Source organism: Podarcis muralis, chromosome 2 (genome assembly GCF_964188315.1).
Source record: "Podarcis muralis chromosome 2, rPodMur119.hap1.1, whole genome shotgun sequence".
Lineage (NCBI taxonomy): Eukaryota > Metazoa > Chordata > Lepidosauria > Squamata > Lacertidae > Podarcis > Podarcis muralis.
This window is the reverse complement of record NC_135656.1, coordinates 72699367-72721561: the sequence shown is the minus strand read 5'-3', so window position 1 is coordinate 72721561 and position 22195 is coordinate 72699367. Positions and strand designations below refer to the sequence as shown.

Sequence of the window (22195 nt, the reverse complement as noted above, 5' to 3'; positions counted from 1 at the left end):
AATGTTGAGTGGAATTGGAAATGAGTAGGATCTCTCTCTTTTTGCTGTGTGTGTTATTGTGATGGTGTTATAATTTTTACAGTAGAAAATATTGGATATTGTAATGGATTGTACTATTTTTTTGTTTTAATTGTATTTTAAGTGGTATACTATATTTTATTGTACCATTGTATGATCTACTTATACTTATGGCTAAACGATACATATTTGGAATAAATATAGACCTTAAGTTAAGATAAAATTAGAAGGCAACTTTACCTAGATTCTGCCACATACTGAACAGTTCGTATGCCATCATCACCCGCATGTCACCATACCTGGAACAAAGGCAAAGACACAGACCTTGAGAGAATTAAATGCAGCAAAGTATTAGCTATTCGAATATTTGAAACAGGTTTTCTTTAATGGACAAGCAATATTTAGGATTAAAAGCAATGGTGTCCACACACAAGTGGATTGGACTCTCACTCTGTAGGAATTTCCTCTCTTCCTTCCTGCAGCTCCCCCTCCTTCCATTTGCTCCAAACACTTGGGAGCAGACTTGGGGAAGTGAGGGAAGAGAAAGAGGGGAAACCCATTCAAACAACATTGGATTTGACTGTTAGATTGCATTTTATGGAATCTCAGGTCTTTCTTGGTTCTTTTTCTCATTCTTGTAATATATAAGAAATAGGGTGATAAATATGAGCCTTTTTTCTCAAACACTTGAGGATGGAAATTAAATGTCCTTACTTGTCCAGTATCTTTTTGCGCTTTGCTGGAGTAACAGATTCTAGCTGCAGGCTGGGCTGATTTATAAACAAGACTGACAAACTGAAATAGGAGTTCCACACCTAGAAATCAGAAAAAAATTAATCATAAAAGACAAATATGTATACTGGATATAAACTTTGGGTGGTAGCCTTGCTAGTTCTACTCAGAGTAGACCCATTGCACTTAATTGCCCTGACTAACTTAGGTTCATTAATTTCAGTGGGATTATTCTGAGCAGGACACAGCTGAACACATCCTTTGTCCACAAACATGCAGCAAACAAATTTTATCCCCAAATCAGTTTATTCTTCCAAAGGTGTTATACAGAATCCTAACATAATCACAATGGCACCAACTCAGATGTAACGATTAGTTCAAAATACGGTATATGCTGTTTCTGGAAAGAGATGCAATGCTAAGGATGTGATAATTTTACAAAGGGGTTAATGGCATTCCTTACCTTAAAATCAAAATCTGTTTCTGTGAAATTCTTGTGCAGTGCAGGGGACAGAAACTGAACTGTTGTAACTATTATACTGTAATAAGAAAAGAGACTACTGTTATGTACTGAAGTTCTCACCCTGGGCCAGCAGGGGGATACTGTAGATACTGCAGGGGGATACCTTCATACTGCAAATGAAGGATCGAAAGTGACGTTCAGTGATTGGATAGTTTTAGAAAGTTGCAACAGTTTGCTCTATATAAGTTGGATTGGATAGTTTTAGAAAGTTGCAACAGTTTGCTCGATTGTTCTGGAGCTCTATATAAGCAGGCTGACTGAGCTCCTCAGTTCAGTTCTGTTCCAGCTTACAAATAAAGAGCTGCTTTGGAAGAATCGCTGTGTCGTCTGATATGTTCGCCCACAACTTAACAACTACATTGCGGAAATGTTTGTAAACACACAAGTATGCTTTATTTGAACCGGCATTTAAGTTTTTTTAGGCCATTTGTCAGCCTATTGGACTATCTAGCTCTATACTGCTTGAAAGCAACTCTTCAGGCTTTCAGACAAGAATCTTCCCCAACCCTACTTGGAGAAGGTGAGACTGAACCTGAGATCTTCTACATGAAAAGCATGTGCTCTTCTACTGAGCTGCAGTCCTTAGTAACCTGAAGAGATGTCACAAAACGGAAGGGGACCATGACTATTTCTATTTCTGTTAACGACTGCGATGGCACACAAACCTGGGCCCATTTAAAGGTCATAACCTGAGAGGGCACATGTTAGAGAAAAGTCTCCCTAAGGAAGAGGTGTCAAACTCAAATTCATCGGGGGCCGCATCAGCAGTTTGGTCACCCTCAAAGGGCCGGTTGTATCTGTAGGACTATGTGTAAAGTGGAGGTTTCCTGTGTAGAACGGCCGGCGCCGCTAGAGGGCAGACGTTCTCTGGCTTATAGGCTGCCGCGCATGCGCTGAAGAGGCGGCTTTCTTGTGTCAAAAAAAAGAAGAAGCGAGAATAAAAGGTGAAGGCTGGCGGCCGGCGGCAGCTACACGGGCCACATGACAAGGTCTGGCGGGACGGATTCGGCCCGCGGGCCTTGTGTTTGACACCCGTGCCCTAAGGTATATCACCCCCAAACCTGCTAGAACTTTAAAGGTTACAACTTTAAAGCAGGGGTGGGTAATGTATGGCCCTCCATATATCCTTAGACTACAACTTCCATCAGCCTAAACCAACATGGTCTATAGGCAGGGGTTATGGAACTTGCAGTTCAGCAATATTGGGGCGGGGGGGGGGAGGGGGCAAAAGTCAGCCACACCTGTTTTAAAGGTTTAAAAACAGCACCGTGAATTCCAGACAAGAATCCTGCATCTAGAGAAGAAGCCCATCATTTTCAGGAAAAAAAACCCCAAAATATTTGAGCATTCTAAATTACGTGTGCACTCACTTGCTGGTGAGCAGTCTCATCACCATCCAATCCCGAGGAAAGACACTCATCTTCATCAGATTTCGAAATACGCAAAAAGTCTTTAGCAGAAATTCCTAGCAGAAAGGAAAAAACTGCTGTACTTTTCCATGTATAACATGACCCCTTGTATAAGACGACCCCTATTTTTGGAAGCCCTCAACAGTTGTCGAGCTTTTTTTGTAAGTTCGCTGAGTCATTGAGCAGCTTTTTCTATGCTCTGGCTGGCGGAACTGGTGCTGTAATACACCACATACTGGCACTCACCAAATACTCTTCCTAAGCCAGGAAGAGTGGGTAAGCAGCCTCCCCTCTGACATTTTCCTGCTACTGCCGCAGCACCAGCTTACTTAGCATATTAACTCATGTATCAGACGACCCTCAGTTCATCACAAAAAAATCAGAAAAAGGTCATCATACATGGAAAAATATGGTAATCAATGGCAGAATTGTAGGCAAACCATTATTCTATTTGCTGTAATTATATCTTTTTTGTTTGACTACTACAACACTGCTACCCTTATAGGAGAGGGTGGCCACCTGACGTGCCTGTGTCACAATATTCCTGTGCAGGATAGTCCTTCACGTATTCTCGTTCTAAACCATTTAGGTCTTAAAAAGTAACAACTAGCACTTTGAATCTAGATTCATAATCAGTGAAGCCGATATAAAAGAGGAGCCACATGCTAAAAAAAACTTCAAGTCAAAACTTTAGCTCCCCCCCTTTTTTTTACCAGCTGCAGTTTCTCATCATTTTCAAAGACCCCTTGCAAAGTGTGCAGGAGTAATTCAACCTTGATTCAACTATTGTTTTTGTACCATGTTCAGTGCTTTCCTTCTCCAGAAACTTGCCTGGCCACAGCCACCACCTCAGAATCCAGGAGGATTCATTTATTGCTAACCCAATTTTCAAGGAAATAGTAACCTCTTCTAAAAACAAGCCACATCTCTATCACTGAGTCCATCATTCTACTTATCAGAAGCAATTGTCTCTTGTCGGGATTAAATTTCAAATTGTTAGTTCACATCTAATCTATCCCTATTCTGAGGAATAGATTCAGAACCTCCACAGCCTCCCTGAACAGGAGACAGAGTTGGGTATCACTGATATATTGATGACATCATATTCCAAATGTCCAGAGACTTTTCCCAAGTTGTTTCATGTATGTCAGAGGTAAGATAACCCCACCCAACAAGCTGGATGCTGTTGTAAACAGATTTCACCTGGCCCTCTGAGCACCCTCCCAGTCTTCACTTCTGCAGGGGAAGGGAATCTGGAGCTAGGCAAAGTGTGAAATTGCAGCTCCTTCCTCTGCGAAAGAATTTGCGGCAAGAAGATCAAAGCATAGGGGGAAATGTCTCAGCACACCTACCTTGCAAATATGCTGAAAGCAAGCCAGGCATTTTGCAATTGCAATTGCTCCTGAAAACTGCATACATGAATTTTGAAGTTATAGTTTGTGTAACTGTAAGGTAAAGGTAAAGGACCCCTGGATGGTTAAGTCCAGTCAAAGGTGACTATGCGGCGCGGCGCTCATCTAGCTTTCAGGCTGAGGGAGCTGGCGTTTGTCCACAGACAGGTTTCTGGGTCATGTAGCCAGCATGACTAAATTGCTTCTGGCACAACGAACACTGTGACAGAAGCCAGAGCGCATGGAAACGCTGTTTACCTTTCCACTGCTGCGGTACCTTTTTATCTACTTGCATTGGTGTGCTTTCAAACTGCTCGGTTGGCAGAAACAGGGACAGGGCAAAGGAAGCTCACCCCACTGCACAGGTTCAAAATGCCAATCTTCTGATCCGCAAGCCCAATAGGCTCAGTGGTTTAGACCACAGCACCACTTAATATGCAACAGATAAATATTGAAAATCATTCTGAAAACTTGTGATATTGTCCACTGCTGCTATTTTTCATCAGCTCTACTGGTAAAATATATATGATTAGGGTTGGTTCTTAGCTTACCTTTAATTCATCCTTGCTTTGGAAATTCTCCAGTAAATGTTGGAAATGAGTGTCAGACATCTGACGAAGTAGAGACAAAAGACAGGACACATATTCCCCCTGCCAATCCCAATGAAGAATTATTTTATTAGAATGATCACATGTTCAATTCATATAACAAAAAATACCTTTGGGGTAGAGGGAAAAGGAGTAAGGGGTGAAAATGTTTCAATACTTGTGAAAGCAAAGCACATGTGTATGGATTTTAAAGTACTTGTCTTGATCATTTCAAATTAATATTTCTATTTGGTAAATTCATACTGAGTAGTCTATTTTGTTGAAGAGGCATAATATCAATTAAAAAACAATGTAAGAAATTATTTAGCCCAATAAATTCAGGATGGATAAAGTTAAGGTAAGGATTTGATTTGTCTCCCTTCAGTGGAAAAGGGAAAAAAGGAATATAATTTCTCCCTGCCACCCCCACGTAGAATTTAAATAAACCAGCCTCAAATATTTTGCCATTCTCCCTAGATTAGGGCTCTGGTGCTTTCTATAGCCTTCTCAGCATGTGATGTAATATCATTTCCTCCTCTATAAAGATTCATAATTTTGACTAATTGGAAAAAAACAGGACAAATTGTATAAAAGCTTTCCAGGGATAAATGGAATAATAGTATCCTTCAGTGAGGAACTACTTAGCATTTTATTATGGTGCCCACTGATAACTTTCAATTAGGGCAGCCAATGACTGGCAACTAATTCACAATATGATCTATGCTCCTTTGAGTAGCTAAGTAAATGAGCGGCACCATGGCGGCTGTGCTTAACTTTACCACTGGAATGAAGGGCAAGGTTTTCAGTTTTGAAGTAGGTAAAAGTTCATGCAGGGAAGGTGGAATAAGGTGAAATGCTGTGTTGAGGGAAAGGGAGAAGGTTAGATAAGCAGGAAATAGAACCTGATTGTTAGTTACTAACAGTGATTTCAGCTGTGCACTGTGGGCAACGTTGTCCTCTTACCGCCTCCTGAGATTGTGATTTACTCATGATAGTAAGTAAAGTTTGTAAAAGTACATCCAGGAGGCTCTCCACCATCATTTCTACCTCCTCAATGACATCTGTCTCCTACAGTAAGCAGTTAAAAAAAGCAGACAGTTATCATCCTATGGAATGGAAATGGTATGCCGAAGGTATTCAGTGGCTCCAAAATGCTGCCCACACATTATTATCTAAGATGGTCCAGTTGAATCTGTAAAAGTTGCTTAATATAGACCCTTCAGCTCTTAAGAGTTTGTATCCAAACTAATTTCCGAAATGTATAACTCAAAGAAGATTTTCTTTCTGAAAATAGCAATCACTACATTAACTGGATAATTTTAGACTAATCATTTTATCATTGCCATTAATTGTTATCTGTTTGATCCTGTAAAACTGAGTACCCAAACTGGACCCAACATTTACATGGACAATTTTGGAACTAATGCAGGAACTTAGAAGAATAAATGTGTAGGGCATAATGCAGTCTGAATGCTGTGTGTCACAAACACAAAATCTTATCAACTTCCTACTTTGTTCAATGGGACTATTCCCTGGTAATTGTGCATAGGATTGCAGCTTTGGGAAATCTTTTAAAGGATCAAATTTTCTTTCCAATGATAACAAAAGCACTGATAATACAACCATACATATCTACAGTTTCTCCGTTGCTACTGTGTTGTACTGCATATGCACAGCCCTCACAGGTAATAATTACATGGCAAATTCCTACTCGATATGTCCCAAAAATCAGTATACACCTGTGGAAAGTAGGCCACAAATAGCTGTACACAATTCATAGTTCTTAGGAGTGTAATACAAAGGCAGGCATATAATTTACCACAGAGCTAGTTTTGATGATGGAGAAGATACTACTGAGGATTCCAGAGCAGATAAGCAACTCTTTTTGCTGTCTAAGGTGAAGATGAATATGATGAAGAACCACAGGTAACAAGATGCGCCGGGATTCTAGAAGTGGGAAACAAAAGGCAACATTTTCTTATGAGAGAGTTTCAGCTATTGGTATAAGAAGCCTCATTGTTATTCAAAGGCATGCATGTAAAAATGAAAAAGCTAGCATTAATAATAGACAAAGGCACAATAAAATTCACTTAATTGGTCCCTTTATAAACAGCTTGCCAGCTTAATTAGGGACTGCCAGGAAACAAAGTTTGAGTGGAATCCATTTTTTACTCAAATTCTAATTTGAAACAAAGAATTAATTTACACAGTGTTACAAAAGACATGCATAATTTCCATTGCAGTGAATAGGATTAAAACCACGTATGAATTGTCAATTTACTAGTGGCAATAACCTGCTGGTGTTTAATGTTGGTTTGTACAGGAATGGAGTAAGCCAAAGGTCACATGAGACAGCAGCACAATAGATGGCACTGGCAACTGTCTACTAGACCTTAAATAGAAATGGCACACTGGCTGCACACGAAGTCAAAACATACCGGGTGAATTAATTCAGGTTGGCTTGGACAAACCAATACATACCTTATTAATAACATTCCTCTGTTACCTACTTATTTGAACATGAGCATTGACAAGTCAACTGATATCTTCTGTACAACACTGACAAGTGTATAGAATGTCTAGTGTATAAAATGTTTTACAATCTTTTGCAACATTGGCTCCCAGTACGTTTCCGAGCACAATTCAAAGTGTTGGTGTTGACCTTTAAAGCCCTAAACAGCCTCGGCCCAGTATACCTGAAGGAGCATCTCCACCCCCATTGTTCTGACCAGACACAGAGATCCAGCGCCAAGGGCCTTCTGGCGGTTCCCTCCCTGCGAGAAGCGAGGTTACAGGGAACCAGGCAGAGGGCCTTCTTGGTAGTGGCATCCGCCCTGTGGAATGCCCTCCCATCAGATGTCAAAGAGATAAACAACTATCTGACATTTAGAAGACATCTGAAGGCAGCCCCTGAAGTTTTTAATGACTGATTTTTTAATGTATTTTTAATCTTTGTTGGAAGCCGCCCAGAGCCACCCAGATGGGTGGGGCATAGATTAATAATAATAATAATAATAATAATAATAATAATAATAATAATATCTGAGATGGCTTAATAATAATTATGCAGGGCATACCAGGAGAGGCAGTCCTGTAAGTATGAGGGTCCTAGGCCGTATAGGGCTTTAAAGGTTAAAACCAGCACCTGTGAACCAATTCTAGTTTTTGTCCACATTTAGTTGCATTAATATGTAATGAATTAGATTATTAGATGTAAATGGATTAAAATGAATAATGTTCTCTTACCCGAGAAAGAAAACAAGCGACTATCTACAGTACGAGCTATAGACTGCAATTTAACGACATCCATAGATTGTCCAATATGCACTGTACTGGGCATACTCCCAAGAGTTCCTCGCACAAACTCTGCGACTTCCTGTACTGTGAACATCTGCAAAAGCTCGTCGAATATTGCAGGGAAGGAATTTAACAGAGCAGCCTAAAATGAAAATGAAGAAATATGAGACCTTTAATGCACAGATATAAAACATCATGGGTTTTAGGGAACACAAATGATGCTACGTATTTGAAGGTAAAGCATGAAATCCAGACTAAGGCTCCATCTCTATATAGCATTGTTGTTTCTAGGACATAAGTACGTATATCTGGCACATTAAATCAAGTTATCTTCTGGAAGTCTGGATATAGTAATGCATGATCATATGGGAACAGCATCTCCAACTAAGGTAAGAGGAAGGAAATGAAAGACTGCCAGATTGCTCCACCTGTTTCTGGCTGTTTTCAGAATGCACATTAAGAAATCTATGTTTTTATGGCTTTGCTAATTTCATCTTGGATTTATGCTTTGATAGAGACCATGGAGACACTTCAACTCCCCCCAAAAGTTTATTAAAAGGTATACAAACTGTAACTTAGCTGCAACACATTATTTCGCGGGGGGTTTTCCTCTCTCTTTGGGTTCAAGAAGAGAGCATGTTTATGTGGCATATATGTCCAATCATGCAAATAACAGGCACTGAAAATACTTCTATGGCAATGCAGTATTTTCAATTTGTACTCTTGTCTCTTAAATGGTTGCAAGATCTCCGAATAAGACAAAACAATCACATGGATATAGAATCCCGAGTAGAATTCTGTTCATGAAATACACCCACAGGAGTGATAAGATAGAATGGGCAATATCCAACTAACCTGTTCCATCAGCACAAGATTTTCCACTTGCAAAATGGAACTTCCCCCTCTTCTCCCCTTCCTGCATTCCCTCCTACCTTTTGGAGAAGATTTGAGGAGAATGTGGGATGCGCATGGGGAGAGAAGTTCCATTGTGCAAGTGGAAATCTGCACCAACCTAAGTTTGTTGGATACTGTCCATTAACTAACTTTCTGGTTTTTTCCAATGTCCCCAGCATTCTTCCTCCCTTCTCCCACCAACCTCTGTCTCCCAGTCCACCTTTATTCAGTTCCACATTCTCTTCCTGCTTCCGCCAGTGCTGCCCAATGTCAGTTTGCTCTTCTGAGGCAGAACAGGCAACCATCACTACTGAATCTGTTAGAAGAGGCTTCATTGGCTTGGCAAGAGGCCAGAGAGGGAGGAAAAAGGACGGGGGCAGGGGGGAGTCCAACCAAACAGCTACAGTACAGCCGGGAAGTGGGATGTATGAGTGAGGAATGGGCCGCAGGGCTGAGGCCCAAATGAAAATGTAATGAAGTCCAGTAGTGCCCCATGCTTTGAGAAACACTGATCCAGCGTTTGTCCTGAGAACTTTTCCTTTCATTCACCAATGCAGTTAGTAAGTAAATCCAACACATTGCCCTTTAATTACCAAAATAATAATGTAAACCCAGTTTCCAGTATTTTCCACTTCTCAATGTCAGTTATACATTCTTTTACCCCATCTTTCTTTCATTTTCTGTGTGAACTTCAGTACTTTCCTTTCTTCCGTCCTTTTACTATCCACTTGTTTTATTTCACTCAACCCAATGTATTATCAAATTTCCTCCTTTACAAGACTAAATTCTTTTCAAAGTCATTCTCCTCCACTAGAAACGAACAAATTTCTGGTGCTCATCCAAATCTGGCATCTAATAAAATTGCTATCATTTTACCTCCTGCAATCTCTGTATGTCTGTCGGTCTTTGAATCCTTGCACAAGGAGAAAAACCTTGGGAGGCTGAAAGATGGTGTCCATAGACCATAGACACCAAATCCATAGACACCAAATCCACATACAGCACAAATTCTGAGATCTGAGTTTTAGATAGGTAGGCATGGTCTGCAGGCAGGACAGATTCTAAGTACCTCTCATTTAAGAATTCAGCCCTGCTTCTTTATCTACCAACAAACCTGTGCTTAAACTACAATGCTATGAAGTCTGAGCACATCTGTGATCCATGGAGGTGATAAAAGGACTAGTTTCGCCTGTGGCTATTGAGATCTAGAAGATCTTTGGGCAACCGGTAGAGCAGGGGGAGGGGAGGTGTTCTCAAAGGATGATGTTCCAAAAAAGCATTGTACCTTCTTCCCGGAGCTAGGCAGAAGCTTCCCAAGCTTTGGGAAGGGGGAACCTTCCTTCCTTCCCAAAGGGGAACATTTAGGGGATTAGCCTAGTCTCCCTAGTCCACTGACTACACACCACTGATGCCTAGATACTCTAAATGATGGTGCCCTTGCTCATGAAACTCTCTCTCTCTCTCTCTCTCTGTGTACAATTGCTAAAGAAGTCCAACGTAGTCACATCTGGATTCAAAAAAGGAATCTTCTTAAAAACAAGGAGATTGGTAAAGAAAATAAGTTGAAAAGGAATAAGAGGGTCAAATCTCTCCAGAATGCTTGTTCTTAACCCCCCATCCAACATGTGCAAATGTGCAGACCCCTGGAGAGGTGATCACGGTCATTTTGCTCCTCCCTGATCATTTTGCTTCTGTGCTGAGCTGCAGTTCATGTCTCAGAGAGAGATAAACCATGTGCCTGGGTTCAGATGACATATTAAACCAAACTACAGTTTAGCTCAGTGAAGCACAGAAGCAATATGATCAGGGAGGAGCAAAGTGGTTGTAATATTCTCTCTGGGAGCTTGCTCCTCTGAGCTAAGCTATAGTTTGGCTTAACATTATGTGTGAACAAGGATACTGTCTCCGTTCACAGACTTTGCAGGACTTTGTAAAACCCATCCAGAATGACAAAAGACAGAAGTGTATACAGGATACACAACCATTCCTCAATTATAAATTACTTCTTCTCAAAGAACAGCACTCAGGGGATCACATTTATTTATTTGCTGCTGCAAGCTATAGTTTGTTCAATCACTAGATTGAATAAACACATCTTACTCTGCAGCTTAATCAACTAATAATCACTGAGGGAGGAAGTTAAGGACATACTTTTTTATTTATTGAGGCCATTTTAATAGTGGCATATTGGTATAACAGAGAATTAAAAGAAAATATCAATGATCACATTTTATTCCAATAATTTTAAGTTCTCTGAAAAAGGTTAGATTTAGGTAAAATAATATACACATATATTTAATACATTCAATTAAATTAATGAATGAATCAGTTAAGGCAATCATTTATTTGATCAGCAGTTCTTTAATTAGTTGACAGTCCTAGTTTTTTTAATGTGTACCCAGCCCTTCTGCCAAAGGGCTCAGAGCATCAGCATTTACACACCCACGACAACCATGTGAAATAAAGTTAGTTTGAGAAATAATGACCTGTTCCAAGCCTACTGATCCAACCCCACTTTAAGGTTTATCTTCATATATAATACATCTCTCTGTTATACACACGTGAAAAAGCAATTATGGAAAATTAAAAAGGAATCAATATTAAGTAATCCAAAAAGAATTGTATAAGGTTATCCAAAACGAAATGAAGATAAATAAATGCAAATTTCCATTTCACCTTGCATCCTAAATCCCTATCTGAATAATCATTTTATTCTATAATTTCTTATACCTTGGAATGTATAAGGGTCCTACAATACAGTCACAAATTATATTGTTAAAATAAGAGAACAAACTGAAGCTAAATCCTGCCAAGATGAAGGCACTCCTGGTCTAAATAGAGTTGCACACCCCCTGAAGGAACAGATCAAAAGTCCGCAGGTACTCGTTGTCATTTGAGGCAAGGGCTCCCTGCTGCAAGCTTTAGCTGGTGTCCCAGCGACAAGCCATTTCTAAGTTGGGAAAGCCTTGCCATGGGGATCCAAGCTCTTCTAATCTCATGTTTAGACTACTGCAATGTACATTGTGCTTCCTTTAAAGGCACTCTGGAGGCTGCAGCTAGCGAAAAATTATTCCATCTGATTGTGGGCTGGTACTTCTGTACACAGTCATATAACCCCAATTTTGCAGGATCTGTGCTGGCTGCCTATATTCTACTGGTCTAATTCAGTGTTTTAGTATTAGTACTGAAAGCTCTTAGTCACCTAGAACTCTGATGGGCTTTTGTTGGAAGGTAAAAACATTTTTCTTCTCCTGGTCTTTTGAAGTTAACTCACACTAGTAGCCAAACTACTAGTTGTATGGTCATATGCTGTTGTTCTAATACTATTTTATTCATTAGGCTTTTCTAACATCTACTATTTTGCAAAGTTGTTTGCTTACTATGCATTTGGACACCTCTTAATATATGATAACCATATTTTGCATGATGGTTTCTGAGACCCAAGGCAAAGCCTTTGGTCTGCATATCATTTTAAACAAGATGGCACACTGACCCTTTCAAAACTGCACTGATTTGTTGGTTTCTTAAGATTTTCAAGCGATGCCAGGTACAAAGCTGCTAGTTTGTTTATAATTTTTGCTCATTCTATATTTGTGTATTGTTGGAAACTATCCTAGGATCATGTTGACATGATGAAGGGCAGTTTACAAATTTGGAGAAATGAATTAAAAGACTGACTGAAGCCATAGGCTGGCACATACCAGCCCTTCCTTCCCCTCCTCCTACACAGACAGGAAAAGGACTTTGCCAATGTTTACGTTCACTTTTCCCTCATCTCAACTTTGGCTTGTTTAACTAACAAGGATTTACAGTCATACCTCGGGTTACAGCCACTTCAGGTTGTGCCTTTTCGGGTTGCGGACTGCTGAAACCCAGAAGTACTGGAACGGATTACTTCCGGGTTTCGGTGGTCGCGCATGCGCAGAAGTGCCAAATCGCAACCCGCGCATGTGCAGACGCGGTTGCGAACGTGCATCCCGCATGAATCAGGTTTGCAACCCGAGCGTCCACTGTACATAATATTTCAAACATTTCAAGGAAGTTGAGCTGAAAGATGGGCACAGACTTCTGCTAAGGTTTTGATTATTTATAACATTTCATAATATTTTTCGTTCCATTTATTATTTCAAAATGACCTAAATGCAGAAGAAACGCAAAAACATAACCAAAATAATGCAACTAGATAACAACTAAATATTGTAGGAAGTAGTCAATCCCTTGACTTATTAAGTGCATATAGTATAACGTATGCAAAATCAAATTCATATTCATGAGCAAAAGGCATTATCTTGAGTGGTTTATGTATTCAGAAATTGGAGCACCAGAAGAACTGTAATTAGAGAGAACACATTGCTGTTTGGTTCCAACACCAAAGGAAATCTTAATATAATGCAGGGGGAGAAGGAGAGTCCAGTCCAAAATTGATTCCCCCTTTGTTACTGTTTCTTGTGACTAAATTAATATTTAATTATCACTGAGAATAAAGTATAACCAAGATTCAACTTTTCTGGTCTTCCAACAACGATTTTTGTTATTACGACTTTTCATGCCCTTGCCACTATTAGACACTCTTTGTACCATGAGATGATGTCCAGTAACCTATAACAGCTGAACCGTTATCTTCTCTCTAATCACTGGTTCTCACAATCAAGCTGATTCATGCAGACAGTTTAGTGCCCTTTATGTTAAATTTCCAGTGCTGTGAAAACCACCTGGTAGTTGCAAACATTGAACTGTGCAGTGTATTTGAGTTCTAAGTGCAGAGAAATGGATTGGGTGGGGGACAACAGTCACTGGGTACATCCATGATGAAAGGTTGTGCAGGATATGGGGTTAACTACTTACAGAATTAAACGACGGCCTTGAAGTACCACCACATTTTTGTGGGGTACATGTCCCTGCTCCGCTCACCTGTCCTCCAGGCTGAGGGGCCTATGGGGCAGTTAGGGTCAAAGGGCAACACAGTGGCAAGTGGGAAACAAAAAAGTAAACTTTTGAAGTATTTAAACAGGTCAAGTTTCATGAATATATAACCTCCTCACGTATCAATGTGTAACTGGTGAAAAAGGCAGAGTTGGCAGAGACCAGAGCCATCAAGAGTTGTCCCTTCTCAATGGCTTCAAAGCATAAAATAACAAATATACAGCAATTAGACTCGTCTTGGTCATGTTAATGAGCATGTGATTGAAGCACATGGCTAAAGTGGGAGTTACCAAAGATCCCCAAGAAGCGTTTTCTCACAGTTCCATCATCATTTTCACTTACAGCCCACCCTTCGCCCAGGGCAGCTTACAGAAATACACAATTAAAATAAGTACAATTAAAATAATAAAAAACTACAAAGGCAGCCAATATCAGAGTAATAAAACAGTGGCACAGATTTGTAGTGCAGGAGGAGGGAAAACATAGATAGATTCAAACAAAGGTCTGGGAAAATGGGTTATTGACTAATTGCTGAAAAATGTACAATGATGCACCTCTGAGAAGAAGTCATTTCACAACCTAGGGACCACCATGCCATTGCTTCATTGCTCAGATGTTTCAATTGTGAGCACTATTGCCATGACAACCATCACAGCTTGATGGTATTTCTATAGAGAAATATTTGCTGAAGACAAAACATTAATAGGACTTACCTACTTGACTAGTATTATGTCTCAATGTGTGGTAAAAAGTGGACAGTTGATATAAGACTGTAGAATATATGTATATATATAATATATATATCCCATTCTTTTTTTTTTTTTTTACTTCAACCTTCCATAGGTTTAGCATTTAAGAACATACAGTGTGTATTGCTATACTTGTTCAATGTACTGGTATAGCCAGTGATTAATTTGGTTATACTTTTCGTAGCCACAATATTTTAAACACAATAGAAAAATAGGCATATCTTAATGTTATGGGTTTTTGTTTTGTTTTTAAATTATTGTTAAATTGTTAAAGTAACTATGTGATTAATCTCACATAGAAATGACTTTTCCGCAAGGCAGTTGTTTTGTATAGTTATTTCTGTTGTATTAGTATTTTTACGAATGCTGGTTGTTAACTAGCAAAACTGCTGTTGCTGCAAACAACACCTTCCCATTGTTGAAATAACCTCTCTCCTAAGGAATGAATGATATATGTACACTAAGCTACACCTGCTATAGTATGCAGATACTTGTTACAATAAGTTTACTACACATGCAGTGCCTCGGATCATAACAATTTAGCAGTACACCATAAGAAGCTGAACTACGTAATGTGCTGCTAGTTTAAAGCAAGGATAGAATAATCTGATACTCAGTAATAATATGTAACAAATATTATAGACAAAGGATGTTTAGACAGAGGATGATTTTATGGGTTTATAATTATCATGCAATGTACAACTTTCCAATAGCAGTTACTATAACGAATAGCTTCAGTCTGAACTACTACTGCTTTTGTCATTATTGATTACACTCCCTTCATGCCAATTCTGAAACTTTCTTACAAGCAAGGCATTAAATCAAACACCAAAGGGAATTAAAATGCCTGCTTGCCTCTACATACTTTAATGCAAGGTAGCAGCTCTCCATCTCTGAACTGGTGCAGATCTACTTCATAAAAGGATTCCAGTACAATTTGCAAGTAAGGCTATTATCTGAGCAAAGCTTGCAACAACTGTACCCACATGCACAAACTATTTGCCTGTTTCACACACAGAGTTTAACAGAAGCACTGAATATTTCCAACCTGTGTAAAGATGAGAGTCTCTGAGCTCCTGCTGTCCAGACTAAGCACAAATCTGATTGACTGGAAAAGCTCTTGGATGCTGGCTCTGAACTGCTCCTCCTCCATTCCACAAGTTGCTCTGGAGTAAAGGATCCGAGACTGCACAATAAACTTGAAAAGATATTCCAAGGCCTTAAGGAGTAGGAAGTGAATCAGTACAAGAGAAAAAGAAAAGGAGCTTAGAAAGAGCCAGAGAGGGAAAAATTAGATATATTATTAATAATTATTCATTTTCAAAAATTGGATATGTATTTCATTAGTTAAAACCTGTAAAGAAAAAAGTTACTTTAAAAAGTTAGTTTTCACTGCCCACCAAAAACAAAAACAAAGCAGCAAAAATAAAACAAAAACCCAAAAACAATATCAAACACCCATAAGAAAACTCTAAAAGGCCTGGGCAATTAAAATATTTTATACCGACACCAAATAATTTAGGTTCAGTACCAGGCAAACCTTATGAGGCAGAGGGCAAGGTGGGACGTTCCAAAGTTGGGCCACAACAGTGGAGAAAGCCCTTTAACAGGTTAACCACAACCTCACCACAGATGATAAGGAGCCCCAAAGAGCAGCCTCTGATTAAAATCTTAGTAACAAATCAAGATTTATATAGGAAAATGCAGTCCCTTGGATAGCCTAGTTTCAAGTCATATAGGCTTTAAAAGCAGGAGTGTCTAACCTTCTTCAGCCTGGTTGCAGTAATGGTGGCCAAAGTGCAGGCTCTTACATGCATATAAGGTAAAGGTAAAGGTAAAGGGACCCCTGACCATTAGGTCCAGTCGTGGCCGACTCTTGGGTTGCGGCGCTCATCTCGCTTTATTGGGCGAGGGAGCCGGCGTACAGCTTCCAGGTCATGTGGCCAGCATGACTAAGCCGCTTCTGGCGAACCAGAGCAGCACATGGAAAAGCCGTTTACCTTCCCGCCGGAGCGGTACCTATTTATCTACTTGCACTTTGATGTGCTTTCCAACTGCTAGGTTGGCAGGAGCAGGGACCGGGCAACGGAAGCTCACCCCGTCACAGGGATTCGAACCGCCGACCTTCTGATCGGCAAGTCCTAGGCCCTGTGGTTTAACCCACAGTGCCACCCGCGTCTCATATGCATATACCACGCACCTATACAGGCATTTATCAGTGATGGGCATAGGAGAAATTTCTCCACTGCAGCCCAAGCTTGAGAAGCCCACATAGTCCTTGCTGTGGTATGTGTGATGTTTTCCCCACCTGCCTTTACTAGGGGTGAACCCTTCCTTTCTTCCCCATGCAATTGAGAATGATCTCTCCACCAACTTGCATCAGAGGAAAGAAGAGACTCGCCCCCCCCCTCATTGCTGCAATAGCCTACTGAATCTATAATATTGTTAGGCTTGGTATCCTTTCTTGTAGTATGTAGGTTTTTGATCAATATGTATCTTAAAAATGAACTGCCTTCAAAATTAAGTAATAGTTGACCATTTTGACATACAGTGGTGCCTCGCAAGACGAAAAGAATCCGTTCCGTGAGTCTCTTCGTCTTGCGGTTTTTTCGTCTTGCGAAGCAAGCCCATTAGCGGCTTAGCGGCTTAGCGCTATTAGCGGCTTAGCGGGCTTAGCGGATCAGCTGATAAGCGGCTTAGCGGCTTAGCAGATCAGCTGTTAAGCGGCTTAGCGGATCAGCTGATAAGCGGCTTAGCGATCAGCTGTTAAGCGGCTTAGCGGCTTAGCGGATCAGCTGTTAAGCGGCTTAGCGGCTTAGTGGATCAGCTGATAAGCGGCTTAGCGGCTTGGGAAAAAGGGGGGGGGAGGGAAAAAAACCTGCAGGAACTCGCAAGACATTTTCGTCTTGCGAAGCAAGCCCATAGGAAATTCGTTTTGCGAAGCACCTCCAAAACGGAAAACCCTTTCGTCTAGCGGGTTTTCCATCTTGCGAGGCATTCGTCTTGCGGGGACTGGTATATTTTTTGCCAGTCATTTCATTAACACCAGTATGATTAACGCAAGTAGCCATTTCAACAAAACCTACTTTTAATCAACAAGCAGTGCACATTTAGAATACATACAATTAATATTTATTTCTTTCAAAGATTTCAAAGATCTTTCGAGACAGATTTTCAGTCATTCTTTCTTCATGGGGTTTTTATTGTCAAGTTCAAAAGATGTACAATCAATTATGTGCATTCTCAAACTCAAGGAGATAAGTTTTACTCTAAAATTATAATCTGAACAGGATAAAAGGATTCATTTCTTCCCTAGATAATCAGTAACAAAAACCTATTCAAGACAGAGCTCTCTGCACAACAGAAAACTCTGCAATGTAAGAGTCATTTTAAACAGACGGCATTTCTATAGAAAACATACCCGCATTGCCTCCTGAATATGGTCCTGTCGTACAAGTTCTGCTGATCGGTCCATGTACCACTTCAAACACCGAATAAGTTCTCTGAGTAAAAACACAAAATACAGATACATTTCCAACCCCAGCCATGCTAAAGATGTTTTTAAATATCCTTTGCTAGTAATATATTAAGTTAGGTTTTATATCATAGTTCGGTCTATTGAGATTTTTAGCACATATAATTAAGTGGGATATAGAAATATATTCTTGGTGACCCAAAATAATTACTCTTCCATATTTAACATTGATGGAGACAGACAAAAAGAGATTAGGCATGGAGATTACAGCAGATACTAGTTACAAAACTATTTTGCTTTAAAATGAAACAAAAACACTGCTTTACATTTCTCCAGAGTTTTTGTAATCTTGAGAGAAATCTACTGGCCTCAGTCTATCTTTTTTTCTGAAAAACGAGCTTGACTGTCTGTAAAAAGTGCTCTTCCAGAGTAAAACTAAGTGATTATAAGGATGGTTAACTGATGGAAAAATCTTTTGGTCCACAAAAAAGCTGCAAGATGTTTTAGCTAAAGAATAAAAACAGAGTCTAATTAAGAAAATGTCCTGTTTGACCCCACCCTATTTCCTTCAACTCTTATGGCATGTTCCCTCTCAGAAGACTCAGAGGGAGAACATCCCCATTTAGGACTGTAATCCAAATTTTTTAATTGAAAAAGAGTATTTTGTTTCTTGTTTTATGCCACATTCAGTAAGATTGCTTCGTACTACTGGATGTTCTACTAAACAATAAATTAGAACTGTTGCTATCCAGCTCATCAGAAATGACACTCTAATGTACAATTGTGGTAAAATAGAACCTACTTGTAGGCCAGCGCTCCTGCGAAGTGCTTTTGGATGTAAGTGTCCATTACAGGTCGAAAATGAAAATATTTGCTATCACGCAGGAGGTTGATGATGAACACCTGCAGAAGAGAGAAACAAAACCACACCTAAGGACACAGATCATCAAAGCTTACAAAGGTCATAAAAATAATGGATAAAGGGAAGTCAAAACTGTTCATCTCTCAGAAGTGTGCTATGCTTACAAGAGACTGAAAGACGAGCAGTCCATATTTTTCAGTGTTGTCATCCAAAATCACAAATAATGTGTCCAAGATATCCTGCAAGAACTGGAAAGGCACAAACATTCAAATGACTTCTCCTGGTAAACAATTCTACCAAAACACACCATTTATAACGTGTAAGAAAGAGAGATTCAAGACTGTTCCTAGTTCTCCAGAGTAAAATCACTGAGACATAGGGTGGGTTGCCAACCATAGAGTAGGCACACTGAAATCGATGAGCATCACCTAGGTTATGGGTAAACAAACTAAGGCCTGGGGGCTGGATCTGGCCCAATCGCCTTCTCAATCCAGCCTGCGGACAGTCCAGGAATCAGCATGTTTTTACATGAGTAGAATGTGTCCTTTTATTGAAAATATATCTCTGGGTTATTTGTGGGGCCTGCCTGGTGTTTTTACATGAGTAGAATGTGTGCTTTTATTTAAAATGCATCTCTGGGTTATTTGTGGGGCATAGGAATTCATTCATCCCCCCCCCCCCCAGATATAGTCCAATCCTCAACAAGGTCTGAGGGACAGTGGACAGGCCCCCTGCTGAAAAAGTTTGCTGACCCCTGACCTAGGTGATGACTATTACCTTATATAGAATTATTTCACTTTCATTATATTTATATTCCTACGTAAATACAAATCCAAGATTATCAGTAAATTGTAATGGTTCCTAGCTCTCGCAGAGGTCCGCTTGCACAATGAAAATCCCCCCTCCTCTTCCTCCCTACAGCTTCTTGCACACCCTCAAACCATAGCTAAGTGTGGGGAGACCCTCTGGAGCACATTTAGGAGTGGGCGGGGGCTGCATCAGGGAAGAGAAGAAATATAAGCCCTGTTACGCAGTGTTGGATTCAAACCTAAGAGTATGGCGAAATGTCACACATTATGCATTTCTAGATGTTGCCAGAAAAGGGAGGAGGAGGAGATGCTGCTCTGTAGCAACATCACATTCTCCCTACCACCTGGTTGCAAAACTGGTCCCATGAACCAATGATACGTTGCTAACTCAGCACTTCTTAGGTTTGTGCTTAAGATAATCACATCTTGATTTCACCTACTGATCGAAGACAGAGCAAGTAAAGCAGAGGCTTTCTTCCTCAAAGACTTGTACTAATTGTCACAATAGCTGCACATTAATAACAACTTGGAGGGGACACAGCACCTTAACAATTTCTTCACCACTGACATGCCTCAGTCTTCCTAAGATATCCATTACACGATCTGGATAAGCCTTCCATTTCAAGAGAGCAAGTAGATCCACTGTAAATAATTGAAAGAATAAATAGAGAAACACAAAGTATAACATACTAAGCACACTAATTACAATGGAAAATTGGCATAAGTAGAAATATCAGATATCTGTGAACAAATGACTATGGTTAAAAATTATTTTCAGAGAGACAAATTTGTAAATCGGCAAGATTTAGTGCTCTAATCCTATACATGCTTACTTGGGAGAAAATCACATTCAAATTCAGCACAGTAAGACATGCTTAGTGAACACGCTTAGGATTTGATTGCCTAAATGCATAAGTATAGCAATCATATCACCACAAAACAACACATCTTGGACAATTAAGTAATTTTATTCTTCATCTTTTAAAATGTTCTACACTATGCCACACAAAAATATCAGGAAGTTAGTTCCGACGAGCAATATATGCTAAAAAAAAAAGGGGGGGGACATGCAAAATGTTTCTTCCAAGTCATAGAATTGTAGAGTTGGAAGGGACACTGAGGTCTTAGTTATTTGATCAAAAATCAAGATAGTTTTCTTTAGCTTTAGTTATTTGATCAAAAATCAAGAGATGGTGGAAGGGAGGCTGCTGAAGCTGTCTGCAGGAGCAAGCTTTTAGTTCCCAAAATGGGAATGCTGGCTACAGCAGACAGCTCGTTTAATGAATTCCTTTGGCTTTTCCTCAGTGTATTGTCTTAATTAAAAAACAAAAACAAAACAATGATTGCCAAGTTTAAAAATCAATTGAGAAGGGATTTTACTCAGCAGAATCATTTCTCTTCTATCCAGGTCTCCTGAAACCTCTTTCTGATCTCAATGCTTTGCCCAAAATGCATGCTTTTCCTCACCTGTGATTTCAAAAAACCACCCCCAGCAGTTATTGATGGCCTTTATAAAAACATTCATCATAATTCAAGGTAATTATATGTACACTCTAAAATATTGTAAACCCTGCAGAAAGGAAGCTTGAAGTTACCACACAACAGCTGACAGGTGGTGACTTCAAGAGCCTGCTGGGCAGTGGGCCCTTCAAAGCACCACACAACGCTCTTTACAAGCCCTGCATGATGCTTTGAAGTCCTGGCAATCATCAGCTGATATCAATGTTACATCACGTGACTGACACGTGGTCAGCCTCACTACCACCTGCCACATTTGTCCTGTGAAGGGTATGGGAGATCAGGATCTGGCCCAATGCTGTAGATTTTGATATATTCCTCCTCATCTATTTAACTGTGCCACTCATTAAGACATGAGATTTCAGCTTTCCCCCTCCATTTCTATTAACTTTGACTACTGGTCAAATTCACCTCCCTCCCCCAAGTTTTCATTAGCAAATGGAGAGTCTGATTATGGAAAGGGCAGCTTCTTTTGCACTGGCGGCAGAAATATCAATATAACTTTGTACAAATATGCATATGGTAGATTGCTCTAAGGCAGTGGTTCCCAATTAGCTAAGTATTGTGGACCCCCTGTTTTTCAAAAGCCAAGACATGGACCACCTACTTCTGAAAAAAATGATATCTCTATGGTACTTTTTGTTCTGTGAATGATGCCACTGATCCCCTGAGTGGGTTATGTGGACCCTCTGTGGTCCACAGACCACCAATTGGGAACCACCGGTCTAAGGTGGTAGGAACTTTTTTTAGCCTAAGAGTCACCTTCCGTTGTGAGTAACCTTCTGCAGGCCAGATGTCAATGGTGGACAGGACCACAGGGGAAAGTGGGTGGAGCAACAAATGTCTCTCTTATTGTACATTCCAGTCATGCAAAAGTCACAAACACTCCCTCTCTCTCTCTCTCTCTCTCTCTCTCTCTCTCTCTCACACACACACACACACACACGTCTCTCCATCCAGGTAAGCAAGCGGCCTTATCACAGACCAGCTACATATTCCAGCCAGCCA

General features: G+C 40.1%; 1 protein-coding gene across 7 annotated transcripts in view; it reads right to left on the bottom strand.

Annotated features, from left to right (window-relative positions):
* DOCK3 (dedicator of cytokinesis 3) overlaps positions 1-22195 on the bottom strand; it is a 142008-nt gene that overhangs the window by 46854 nt on the left and 72959 nt on the right. For 6 of the 7 annotated variants that reach the window (XM_028718699.2, XM_077924751.1, XM_077924748.1 and 3 more), the window contains 13 exons: positions 20214-20311; positions 19025-19108; positions 18801-18901; positions 17945-18026; positions 15572-15742; positions 7907-8099; positions 6480-6607; positions 5582-5728; positions 4625-4723; positions 2644-2738; positions 1214-1289; positions 733-833; positions 259-317 (listed from right to left, as the gene is read on the bottom strand). In XM_028718699.2, the coding sequence (XP_028574532.2) occupies positions 259-317; positions 733-833; positions 1214-1289; positions 2644-2738; positions 4625-4723; positions 5582-5728; positions 6480-6607; positions 7907-8099; positions 15572-15742; positions 17945-18026; positions 18801-18901; positions 19025-19108; positions 20214-20311 (1434 nt within the window). The remainder of the gene's footprint in view (positions 1-258; positions 318-732; positions 834-1213; positions 1290-2643; positions 2739-4624; positions 4724-5581; positions 5729-6479; positions 6608-7906; positions 8100-15571; positions 15743-17944; positions 18027-18800; positions 18902-19024; positions 19109-20213; positions 20312-22195) is intronic. The other variant, XM_077924747.1, reaches the window with a different exon arrangement.